This window comes from Tachypleus tridentatus, chromosome 13 (genome assembly GCF_004210375.1).
Source record: "Tachypleus tridentatus isolate NWPU-2018 chromosome 13, ASM421037v1, whole genome shotgun sequence".
Lineage (NCBI taxonomy): Eukaryota > Metazoa > Arthropoda > Merostomata > Xiphosura > Limulidae > Tachypleus > Tachypleus tridentatus.
In genome coordinates, this window is record NC_134837.1 from 63,242,741 (window position 1) to 63,256,032 (window position 13,292).

A 13,292-nucleotide genomic window follows, 5' to 3' on the forward strand; every position below is an offset into this window, starting at 1 on the left:
CTGTATTCGATGAAACAAACTGATCAAGGAATTCAGGGATTTCTTTTCTTATTCTAAAGAATAAGACACTTTCAAGACACTTTCCGGCACTGAGCCACCTTACTTGGTTGTAAAGAGCCAAATCCCCATATTCTGCCTCCATATTCTACAAAAACTGCTTCAGCTTCCAATTTAAAAGAGCTTTGTTTCCTCCTCTTATCATGTTAATAACTTTAACAACAAGTTTAAAAACTTCGTTTTGTTTCACTGATTTACCACACAAAGCTCCTTGATGAATAACACAATGAAACGTTGAACAAGTTACTATATTTTCCCTAAGAAAACTAACAGAGCCTATTTTTTTTCCAATCATCGACGGTGTGCCATCTGTCACTATTGCTGAACATTTATTGAAACCTCCAATTTTATCAACTGAATTTTTCAGTGCCTCGAAGATATCCTTTTCTTTTGTGGTCCCACGAAAAGCACATACATTCAATAATTCCTCTTTCATTGAAAAATCTTCATGGATAATGCGTACAAATATTAACAGCTGACTTACATCTGCTTAATCAGTACTTTCATCAAGACAAAGCGAGAAATAAGTACTTTTTCAACCAATCCAACAAGTGAGTTTTTTAATTGTTCTTTCATATCAGTAACCATTCTTTGTATGGTTTGGTTGGAAAGTCGCACTGATTCAAATTTCTCAACAATTTTGGAATCCCCAAATGCCTTTGCCATTTCAACAGTACATTCCTTCACTAAACTGCCATCAATAAAAGGTTTCTTTGCTCTTCCAATTTCAAGAGAAGCATTCAAAACAGATGTCTTAACTTTGTGACAACTTGTTAAACATACACGTTTGTTGTTTTAATTTCTTATGCTGAAATCCGCAGTCTAAACTTTTCGAGTTTTTCCTTCATATTTTTGTACTTTTCTTCGTGTATCGTTGCACAATGCATTTTTACATTAAATTTTTTTGGCACTGATATAATTTGCATTGGCCCGGCATGGCCAAGCGCGTAAGGCGTGCGACTCGTAATCTGAGGTTCGCGGGTTCGCGCCCGCGTCGCGCTAAACATGCTCGCCCTCCCAGCCGTGGGGGTGTATAATGTGACGGTCAATCCCACTATTCGTTGGTAAAAGAGTAGCCCAAGAGTTGGCGGTGGGTGGTGATGACTAGCTGCCTTCCCTCTAGTCTTACACTTCTAAATTAGGGACGGCTAGCACAGATAGCCCTCGAGTAGCTTTGTGCGAAATTCCAAAAAAAAACAAACAAACAATAATTTGCATACAAATCAAACGCTGCAACTTGCCGTTATTGTTTGTAATTAAATAATCAAGTTCCCAACATTCCTGGTACACTCTGTTTTCACTGTCAATCTTACGTTTCTTAAAAACTTTGCTCATGTTTATATTGACTTCGGAACAGAACAGTGATAATTTACAACACGTCAACCTCCATAACAGCAAACGGACAGACTGGCAAGAGCCACCAGTCGGGCGAGTTCACTTTGTCTAGCATAGGGGTGAGAGTATATAGCTGAGTGAGTCCACTTTCTCTAGCAGGGGAAATGATGGTATAATATGCCGAGGTGTATGTGATATAAGTTAAAAGCTATTACTATCAAGTGAGTACTGTAAAATTATAGAGGCATAAATAATAAACGTAAAGGTGCACACAAAATAAATTTTTAAATTTCATTAGTGAATGTCAGTTGGAGCTTTCATGCATTTTTACCTCGCAAGTCGGAATTTTTCATTTCTTCACTACAAAAAAAAAATATTATAAAAGTAGGTTATTTTTCAATAGATCTTCGCGGACCACACAAAACCATGCCGCGGTCCGCCTGTTGGAAATCCCTGATCTTGGTGGTTATTGTTTGTTTTTGAATTTTGCACAAAGCTACTCAAGGGCGATCTGTGCTAGCCGTCCCTAATTTAGCAGTGTAAGACTAGAGGGAAGGCAGCTAGTCATCACCACCTACCGCCAACTCTTGGGCTACTCTTTTACCAACGAATAGTGGGATTGACTGTAACTTTATAACGCCCCACGGCTGAAAGGGCGAGCATGTTTGGCGCGATGGGGATGCGAACCCGCGACCCTCAGATTACGAGTCGCACGCCTTAACACGCTTGGCCATGCCGGGCCCGATCTTGGTGATTAACGAGCGTAAGTTAAGTAGAAGAAAAGTGAAGTGACAGTAAAGTCAGTAAGGAAAAAGATACTTTCTCCAATAGATCTCAAACGCTATGCCAAACAAATAAAATATCTCATAAGATTGATGCTGGAAATACTGCTTTTGTATTTCAGTTAGTCAGATGACTCCAACAGACTGAGGCTTTCAAAGAGAGAGAACGAGATCACGGGCATCATCTATTGTACTTGTGAAGAAGATCCACAAGGTTTTGCGTGGACTGTTAAGAAGCAAGGCTGCCAAGAATTTACTCTACATTTGATGGCTTATCTAAATCAAATATGTTTTCAGCATTGGATCTTAAGAGTGGATATTGGCAAATGCAAATCCACAAAGGAAGTGGGGATTAGGAAAAGGATTGTGAAAGTTTGTTGTTTATAGGTCATGTAATACATCTGCTACATTTCAATGACTAATGAAATGTTCTGTCTCTGAACAATCTTGGAATGTTGTACTAATATTCCTGAATGACACAACTGCACATGCAAAGATCTTTAGGCATTAGTAAGCGCTGGATTGGCTGAGAAAATAAAACCTTAAGCTGAATTTGAAGAAGTGTGAATTATCCTATGAACAGATAAGTTTTCTAGGACACAGTCAGCATAGAAAATGTGTATACATGCTCATCTAAGGTTGAATCTGTATAGAAGTGAACAAAACCAAAGAACTTAAGCTCTTACACTTGTCATTTTGTGAAACACTCTTTAACATAACTCATCTTCTACATAAGTTACTTAAATAAAAACTTTGTTGGGTTGTTGATTGTGAAGAAGCATTTAATAAACAGGAGAGGAAATGGCTGTTACTCCTGTATTAGCTTACCTATCTCTTGAGGATCATATATTAGTGATTTTTACAGTAGGAATAGTGTTATCACAAGTAGAACCCAGAAATAACTCGTGATTGTCTTCTATAGTGAGTCAGTAAGTGATGCAGAAAAGAGACTCTGTATAATTAAAAAAGAGCAACTAATTGTTGTTCAAGCCATAAGTCTTCCCTTCATTATCTATATGGATATAAGTTCAAACTCTTGATAGATCGTGCAGCATTAAAGTGGTTGGTAAGTTGTAATCCAGAAAGTCAGATATCAAAATGGCTCCATTAATTTCAGGATTATGTCCTTAGCATCGTGCATTGCTCTGAGTGGAACCATGGACATGGTAATGCCATATCCCAAAACCCTGTATTAATTAAAAATGTAAATAATTAAAGAAACGGGAGCATAAGATATTAAATATGACCAAACTAAAGTACAATCGAACAAACATTTTTCACAATGTGAAATCCAGAAGTGATGACGAAGAGCTAATGAGATCCATCACTCAATTAAAAGATGCTCAAATGAAAGATGTGAGTCTAAAACTAATTATTCAATGGATTAAGAATAATACAGAAAAGTCTTCATAACAGACAGTTACTCCATCTACCCTAAAATAAAGATGTATGGGGCAAAATGTAATTCGTTATTCCTATGGGCATGTTATGTCAGAAAAGAAAAAATACACATGGAGAAACAATAATTACAGTTGGTACTTCAACAGTCTGTACATTGCAAAGCACTTTGTCCTCTACATAATGTTCCAACAGTTGGACATTTATCTATTAAAAAGATACTGGAGAGTATTTGAATTAAGTTGGTACCAGGGATCTGTAGATACTTAGTACAAATCCTATACGCTATGCTATGAGTGAAAAGGTTAAACAATTAAACAGTATGGGCAACTACAACATCATTGTATTGAAGTACTCTTTTGAGATAGTTACCGTCATTGTGGTTAGTCCTTGCCACAAAGTAAGAGTAGAAACATACACATTATTATTGTAATAGACTTTGTTAGCCAACTGATGCTGTTCCTAGCCAAGAAATAGAAAATATAGCAATAAAACTCGTCAATTAATTTATTTCAAGACTTGAAATATTTGTGTAACTTTACCTCGATCAAATATAGAACTTTGAATTAGCCTTGTTTGCAGAAATATGTCTAATTATTGGAAGCAAAAAGACCAGGAAACAGACCTTCATCCATTTTTTTTCAATGGTGTAATGGAGAAATACAAATATATACTTTTGGATTAATTTTCAATCTGTCCCCCGCTAGTCCATTGGTAAGTCTATGGATTTACAACGCTCAGATCAAGGGTTCGATTTCCCTCAGTGGACTCAGCAGATAGCTTGATGTGGCTTTGGTATAAGAAAACATACAGACAAACACACACTTTTAATTAGCAATCTGTGTTGAAAATATCGGAAAATATTGGATTAAAATCCTACCATATATATGGGCCTTTCTTGCAGTTACTCAGCAAAGATCTTACCAAAATACTGAAGGATACCATTGATGTCATATGTGATTTGACCTTAGAAAAAAACACAAAAGATTTAAATCATGTAATGATAGAATAAAAATTAATGGTGATAGACTATATTTCATTCAGGTGAGAGAGCATTGTTTTACAGTCCGCAAAAAAGGACAAACTGCATAGGTTTGAAAGTACCATATATGTTTTAAAATAATCAATCAGGTGGTATAGAAAATCCATAAGAAACAGCTTAAAATTGTTAAGTACTTAACTAAAATATTTTGCTTATTTATTTGTAAACGTTTGGTGGCTCCTAGTTGTTAAGTTAACAAAATGTTACAAAACTGTGTTTTGCCCAACATGTGAAACACGAAACTCAATTTTTAGCACCACAATTCTTAGACTTATCGTTGAGCTGTTGAGAACTTGCCTAAATTAAACATATATTACTATTTTTCGTTTCATTTAATATTGTGACATTATAACTTTATTTATGAATGGAACAGTGCCAAGTCTGCGGACTTATAACACCAGAAATCGGGTTGCAATATCCCTGGTAGGCACAGTAGTACAGATAGTTCATTGCACACCCTTGCGCTTAATTACAAACAAAGAAAAGCAAGCTACACAGATAGAGCTCAACAACGAGAAGATATATTAAGAATATCTCAGTCACACGAAACATTCTCGCCCTTTCAATCCTGAGGGCATAATAATGTTCCGATCAATCCACCTATTCGTGGTAAAAGAGTAACCGAAGAGTAGGCGGCGGGTGGTGATGACTAGCTATCTTCACTCTAGTCTTTGGTTTGTTTTGAATTTTGCGCAAAGCTACTCGAGGGCTATCTATGCTAACTATCCCTAATTCAGCAGTGTAAGACTAGAGGAAAGGCAGTTAGTCATCACCACCCACCGCCAACTCTTGGGCTACTCTTTTACCAACGAATAGTGGGATTGACCATCACTTTATAACGTCCCCACGGCTGAAAGGGTGAACCTATTTGGTGTGACGGAGATTCGAACCAGCGACCCTTGGATTACGAGTCGAATGCCTTAACCATCTGGCCCTGCCGAGCCCCACTCTAGTCTTTCACAATTAAATGAGGGACGGCTAGTGCCTATAGCCCTCGTGTAGCATTGCGCGAAATTCAAAAAACAAACATTAACAATATACTCAAAAGATATTTTTCTTGATGACGAGAAACCCACTTGAAATAAAAGTGTATCTAAGAACGGCTGGTATGGGCATTAACACTTTTATTGATAAGCAGAGAACAATGTTTCGACATTCCTAGGTCATCTTCAGGAACAAACATGACCTAGGAATGTCGAAACGTTGTTCTCTGCTTATCAATAAAAATGTTAATGCTCATACCAGCTGCTCTGAGATACATCAAAAGATATTTTATTGTCTGAAAGAAAATGAAAACAAACAAACCAACACTTTCTCTGTTGTTTGAGGTAAACAAAATTACTTTTTTTTTCAGTAAATAAGGAGGAAATAAGTGTACTAACAATCATTTATGTTTTAAATATATTACTGAAATAGGTAAGTTAAAATATAAACCAATTGTATATTCTTAATATTATTCAAGTTGCTTTGTGAAGAGAATGCGTGGTGCTCTAGTGGTATTTAGCACAAAGGTGACTTATTCAGCCGTTATAGTTCATGTGAGAATGAACGTGTTTGGAATGGAATGATAAGATTCTAGGCTAAACGGTGTAGTATGTTGTAGGAGTACGCTTGATATTTATCTAAATAAAGAAAATGGGAGAAGAAAGAGATCAAGAGCGAGGTATTTGAATTTTGTAGGCTTGATATATGTATTCAGTAGTAACTCTTGGTAATAAAAGCCCCAGAAAGTCAATATTAGTAAATTAGTTTTACTTTCCAGAACAAAAGCATTAAATAAACGTGTGAGATAAGCCTAGTTTACATAGTAGTATATTACTAGCGTTACTGTTACTCCATTATCATAGTAAGATGTAAACTGAATTTTAGTAAAAGTATTGCCTTCAGATATAGTTCGAATATTTCTAATACTGTTACTATCGAGTATTGGTTAAATAAAGCTTTTTTTTCCAGAGGAATACCTTAAAGTGAAACGTTAAAAATGGTACTTAACAATGACTGAGTTAGCAGACAACGACATACGACAGTGGTAGCCAACATATTTTTATAATCGTCAAAATAGAGAGAATGTGTTGACATTTCTGCCACATGACAAAAACATAGCAACTGTTTTTATAGATATAGAGGGGTAGAAAAATGCACAATAATGTTTTCAATTATTGATAGAATGAATTGTTAAAATTTGGTGGAAGAAGTAAAGCCCCAATTCACCACAAATCAATATCTATTTTGCTACATATGGCAACAGTGTTGAACACCATGGATTTATAAACGTAATGGAGTGATTTATTGTATTATAAATATCATGACAAGCTGTGATAGGGCTAATGTTCTGTAGAAAAACTGTGCACTTAAAGCAAAACTAATGATGTTTCAGGAACTTGTAAGTACTTTCATTCGTGGCAATTTGCACCAAACCCATAGAACAAAATGAATAAGTATGACCAATAGAGCCATGGATTCTTCTGTTTTATTGGCATGTGTGTAAATGCAGTTGTGTTATTGGTAATTGTGTAAAGAAGGTGTTGGTGAATAGCTTGTTAGTATGTGTGCAGTTGTATTAATGGTAATTTTACTACATTATTAAGAGGGACCCGGATAACCACGGATTGCCATATAATTAGTACAACTTTTGGATGGCCTGGGAGTTAGAGACTGGACCCACATGCTGCAGGTGCTGAATTTGAATTCTGTCATTAAAAATTCTTGCAATTTCAGATGTAACAGTATTATAATATGATCATTAATCTCACTATTCATTGGTAAAGACTAAACCAAAGGTTTGAGGATGGTGTTATTCACTAGCTGCTTTTCTTTTATTCCATCACTTCAAAATCTAGCCTGTCCTGTTTTTTAAAATAAACTGAAAGAAAAAAAACTCTTGGTGCTGACCCTTGTGATTAAAATATTTATCAAGCTTTCACATAATCTTCATTAAATTAACTATATCATTCACATGCAAATGCAACCTACTCCAAAAGTCAACTACCCTGTTAGAAAAATAAAACTGTCTTATCTTAAGAGAACACCAGTTCTGTAAAAATTTGTTTCCCTGGTCCCATCATTCTCAGTATCACGTATAGAAAAAAACTTGTTTAACAGACTGTTTTGTAACATCTAAATTGATTTTTTGTTTCAACAGAAAATTTCAGAGATCTGAATCTGTCTTTGTACAACTTTTTTATCTTAAGTATTATATTAATCTTTTTTTGAACTTTTCAACAAATCAATGTCCTTCCTAAGGTAAGTAGTCCAAGACTAAACATGGTATTTCAAACATGGCCTAATCAGTGATTTATGGTCTACACAATGATATCTTAACCTCTGCAAATAAAAACCTTAAAAACCTGTTTGCACTGTAACCAGCAGTAGCATACGACTTGGATGGTGAAAGAGACTGATCAACCAGAACGTTAATATCATATTCCTCTATGGCACTGTTAAAATACATTTTACTCCTAAAGTAGTTGCAGCTTGAGAAATGTTTATGGTAGTTTTCATGCTATTCACTTGAATTTTTCTTATTCTATGATTTTCACACATGGCATTTAAACTACGCTTTCTTGCAGGCCTCGTGTTAGATTGATAAATTCTGGTCTATTTGAAAAACTTTTATGCAGATAAGTAAACTTGTGCAGATAAAACTATTTAATAAAACTATATGTAAGCAATATAGTAATGGTATTTATAATAGCATCTTAGAGTGTAAAACAGTTATAAGCACACAACATATGACATGGTGTTATGAGTTGTAACAAATAAACCCACAAAAATCAAAGATAAAACCTGCAATAAAGAAAAAAGTACCTAAAAGTTGTTTATAACCAACTATGTAATGAACCAAAATTAAATTATTGCAAAGTAATGTAAATATGAAGCTGTAATGAAGATAAACTTAACGGGTAGAAATGTTTGTATGTGTGATCACAAATTGATAAGCATATGGTTTCGAGTGAACTGCACATGCTCTTTTAGGCATAAGTTTTAGGCCATTGCACTTGTATTTAGTGTAATGCTAATTTATTTTTAGGAAATTACATGCAGATTAAGTGTTTTGTGTAAAATATTCTGAAAATGAAAAACTAATTGAAATTAAAGCCAGTCATCACGTGATAACTGACATTGTTTCATAGTGTACAATACTCATGTCATTAAGACGTTTGGCTAAGCAAAAAACAGGTGAAGTGATTCTGAATGGAAAAAATAATCTTCAATCTGGACTTCTTGGACAAAGGCCTTGCTAACGATATGAGATTTGTTGTATTTCATTAAAAAATTTGGGAGAAAAGTTCTGCACAGATAAATGCAAGTGTATTATTTATATAGGTTCAAATTGTAATAACCAATGTATGTTAGTTACATTTATTATAATCAAAAGCCATCTGTCATTTATTCATCTAATTCAACAAATGAATGAAACCCTTCAGCAAAGTAGCAGAATTGTCTTTATGACCAACAACACCTTTCAGTCCTGACATTGAGCTCTGATATGAATCTAAATTGACTGAGTTTTATTCATAAAACCTTTTGTCTGTATAACCATTTTTCTATCCAATAAGCTACCTTATGCTAAACACATGGATAATTTAAATGTTTTCTGAAAACCCAGGTACACTAAATTACCCTTACTCTCATCTGTGTAAGTACAATTTCTTTATTGAATGCTAACAAATTAAGGCAAGATTTTTACCCTTAGTGAAACCATGCTCACTATGAGTATTTTTAGAAAAATGATTTTTATATTCTATAGTCTGACACTAAGTGCAGGGAAATTATTAATGTACAGTGAAATGAAAAAACTAAAACAAAATCAGTAATTTTTTTTTCTTTCCTATAGAATGGCTTCTGATAGTAACACACAATATCATTTATTTATCCTGACAACTTCAACAGCTTATCACTTCATCATACCTGATTTTTGTTATTTTTTTTATTTTTATTACTGGAATCTCTTGCATGAAAGGCAGTAAATCAAAATGGGGGAGTTGAGGGTAAGCTATCAAGTACAGCATGTGACAACACACTGAGAGATTCCCCATTGACTGACACGTGTGATTGTTTTGTTCAATTTTTTCCTTTAAGTTCTGTTATCTAATTCAATAAGTTTCTAATTTTTCTCATTTTATTAATTTTTTTTGTAAAAATTGTGTGACAGTAAATAAATATACAGAACAATAAGAAGTTTGCACTTTAGTTATTGAGGCTTTCTGTACTAATCTAAGTGGCCATCCTTTGTTAATTTTACCTTTTTGTACTACTATAGGAGGCCATGGTTTTGTAACCTCATTTTTTCTCACTGTTAGATATCCAAAAAAACCAATTCAAGGAGCATCCAAGTACACATTTTGGAACAAAAAAAAAAGGATTGAGCACTAGAATACGTCTCAAACCAACTGATTTATCAGTCTTTTTATCTAAGTTAGAATTATGTTTAACAAATGCATACCTTAAATCAAAACACACCAAGCTTTTCATATGACCTACTATTAAGAGCAAAGAAAATACGATGCTTATGTCATATTTTTTCCCTGTTGGTTGTGAACATGTGCACCAGACAAGTAGGCATTGTTGATTAATTGGTTTGAAATACATGAGAAAGATGGGAGATGCTTGGTAGAGTTGACAAATTTGTTAATATCTCTGTGAATCAAGAAGATAGTATATTAATATTTTATATTCTTCCTTTTTCACTATGTGTAATTGGTATTTAATATAAATATACATCAGTGACCATGATTCAGTAGGATATTTTATTCAGGGTTGATCCAGTTTTCATGATGTTATTTTGTTCATATATTGCTCAATTCATTCACACCATATTGAATGTAATTATTATTTTACCTTGTTATTCATTATTATACTCTTATTATAAATATTGACATGCTTTGTTAGTTTAGAATTTGTACTAGGATTAACATAAATCTTTTAAGTTGGCTGAATCTTGTGAGTTACTATTGGGTTTATGGTCAAAAATATTAATAGAAAGGTTACTTACCTGATGAAACAGTGCCTTCTAATCTTCACAAGTAAACATGCAAGAAAAGTATATTTAGTTAACTAAACTGATGACCAGGTTTGTTTTTAGTTTACGCCTAGGTTTTTAGTTTACTCTGATTGGAAGCCATTATTATTTTATAAGTGGTAAAGAACCATAGAAGCTATATTGTTGAAGTTGTAAATCTTGAGGAGGAGAAATCAAGATAGAAGTGTCACACAACAAATGAGTGAAGATAGATATTTTTTAAGTATTTTCTTTTCAAATTAGAGCTTAAATAATAATGATAATTTGAATTATAAACTGTTTTGTTGCCCAATTCATTGGGGAATATTGAATTTTGCAAGTAACTAAAAAAGGTGCCATGTACACTACAAGGTTAGTCATATTAAAAGTGTCTTTATTCACAATGTTAACAGTGTTGTCAGATTTAGATAAATAGAAATATGAAATTTGGTGAATTTCTTATGAACTAACTCAACTACAATAATAGTTTGTATTCTAATAAATGTTGCAGTAAAAGGTTAAGTGTCTGTAATATAAATTCCATGATCATTTATATTAATCTACCAATATTGTAAAGTGTATATTAGATGAAATCATTGGAATTCACAATTTTATAGGAACATTAATCGTGGAAACCTATAAGAAGTATTGGAGAACTTGTAGAATTAATTTTGTACAAGTCTGATTTGGTAGGCAATGTTTATATTAGGCCCTAGCAGCTTGAGTATCTGCTTGAATAGGTAAAGATAATTATAATCAATGAGATGAATTGTAAACAAATTATATGTAAATAAATGTAAAGCAGATTTAAGTATTATTAATATATATTAAAGAAAACAATCTTAAAAAAGTTGTCTTTCTTAAAATTTTGATGTGGTAAACTTATTTTAATTTTACGTCAGTTTTAAGAAACTTATAGAAACTGTTTGTGGTGTTTTCCATTCAAAAGAAAATTAAAAGTTAGTGGTTTTTTTTATAAATTAAATAACTTTATTGAAAGATTTTAAAGAATGTAAAAAGACTTGAAAATCAGTAACTGAAATATTGAACAAAGGCAGGCATCTTTCACTGTTTCTGTAAACAAAATCACAATGAAATTTTAAATTTTCAAAACTCAAAATTCATTCAAATATTGCACAAAAAAAAAAAGTACATAATTAGTAGAAAATTTCAGGTATCAAACTATTTTTTGTTTTTTTGTAATGCAATAAACTACACATCTATTTATTTTATAGCTCATAAACCTTTTGCTATAACTCATACAACCATCCAGTAATCCAGTAAACAATGTGGGGGTATTATAATTTATGGTCAATACCACTATTCATTGATTAAAAAAAGAAGTCTAAGAGTGGTGGTGACTAATTACCTTCTCTCTTTTACCAGTGAATAGTGGGATTGACTGTAAGATGATAATGCCCCTACAGCTGAAAGGGTGAGCATGTTTGGTGTAATGGGGATTCAAACCTGCAACCCTCAGATTACGAGTCAAGCACTCTAACTACCTGACCCTAGTGCCTGAAACCATACTAATTAACAAGTTTTTCTTAGCTAACCTTGTATATGACATCTTATTAATTACCTTTTTTGAAAATTATAACATGTGCACATTTTCTAACATTTAGATTACAAGTAATATAAAAAAATTGAATGATTATTAAAGCAATATTTCCTCTTTGTGAATACATGCTTTTATTTTTACTAATTTTGTAAAGCTTTATATCAGATGTTCTAGAATATTTTCTATAACAGAAATAACACTAATCTATAATTGCTAATGAAACTTACCCATTTTACAAATAGGAGTAACTAGCAACTTTCTAATTACTGCCACTTAAGCTAATCAATTCATCAAAATTATAAGTAAACTAATTAGTTTGGATATACTGATTACCACACAAGTAATCAACTAACCAAAGTTAACTTAGGATTTTTGGGTTTCAGTATTTTGACTATTGTTGCTATTAAGTCTGTGCACTGTCCACTTTTAGCCTTATTATTATTCATTTATTTTTACTTCACGTTTGTTAAATATTGGTGATTCAGAGAGGGTAGTAGCTTGTGATTCAGGATTGTGTTTTTTCTTTCTAAGTTTTATTCCCATTTCCACCAAACTTACTCACCCAGTTTAAAAAAAAGTTACCAAGGCTGCTTGCTGCTATTACTATTTTTAAATTGCTGACTAGAGGGAAGGCAATTGTCTGGCAACACCAAATGTCTACTTTTGTTTATTTTTGTACATTCTGTGGTGTGAGGAACACACTTTTGATTAACTAATTGCTTTAGACTAGATCTCATTCAAACTTGATAATAACTTAATGTAGTTCACTAGGAGAAACAAAGTGGCTGATAAAAAATTTTAAAATTAAATTGTATTGAGTTTCATTTGTAACTTGTATAGCTACTGATTTCTAAAATATTGTTGAATATTTAAAAAAGATTTTGAGAAGTATTGCTTCATATAATGGCTTCAAGTTCTATAAAGTTTAATTCATATAAGTTGTAGAACTGGTTTTCATTATAATATTTTAAATTTGAATTCAAATTTTAATAAAATGTAAATACTGAAGAAAAGGTTTGATTTGTATCAGTTCTCAACTTGTTTCACAAATGACATAAACAGACTCTTCAGAACTAAATCATGAAATAAGTATAATTTTTAGTTTTTAATTTCATT

At 32.8% G+C, this 13,292-nt stretch overlaps 1 protein-coding gene across 3 annotated transcripts in view; it reads left to right on the forward strand.

Annotated features, from left to right (window-relative positions):
- Positions 1 to 6,109: 6,109 nt before the first annotated feature.
- Positions 6,110 to 13,292, forward strand: part of LOC143240780 (splicing factor U2AF 50 kDa subunit-like) — a 46,229-nt gene continuing 39,046 nt past the window's right edge. For all 3 annotated transcript variants that reach the window (XM_076483821.1, XM_076483822.1, XM_076483823.1), the window contains exon 1: positions 6,110 to 6,277. In XM_076483821.1, the coding sequence (XP_076339936.1) occupies positions 6,250 to 6,277 (28 nt within the window). In that variant the 5' untranslated portion in view covers positions 6,110 to 6,249. The remainder of the gene's footprint in view (positions 6,278 to 13,292) is intronic.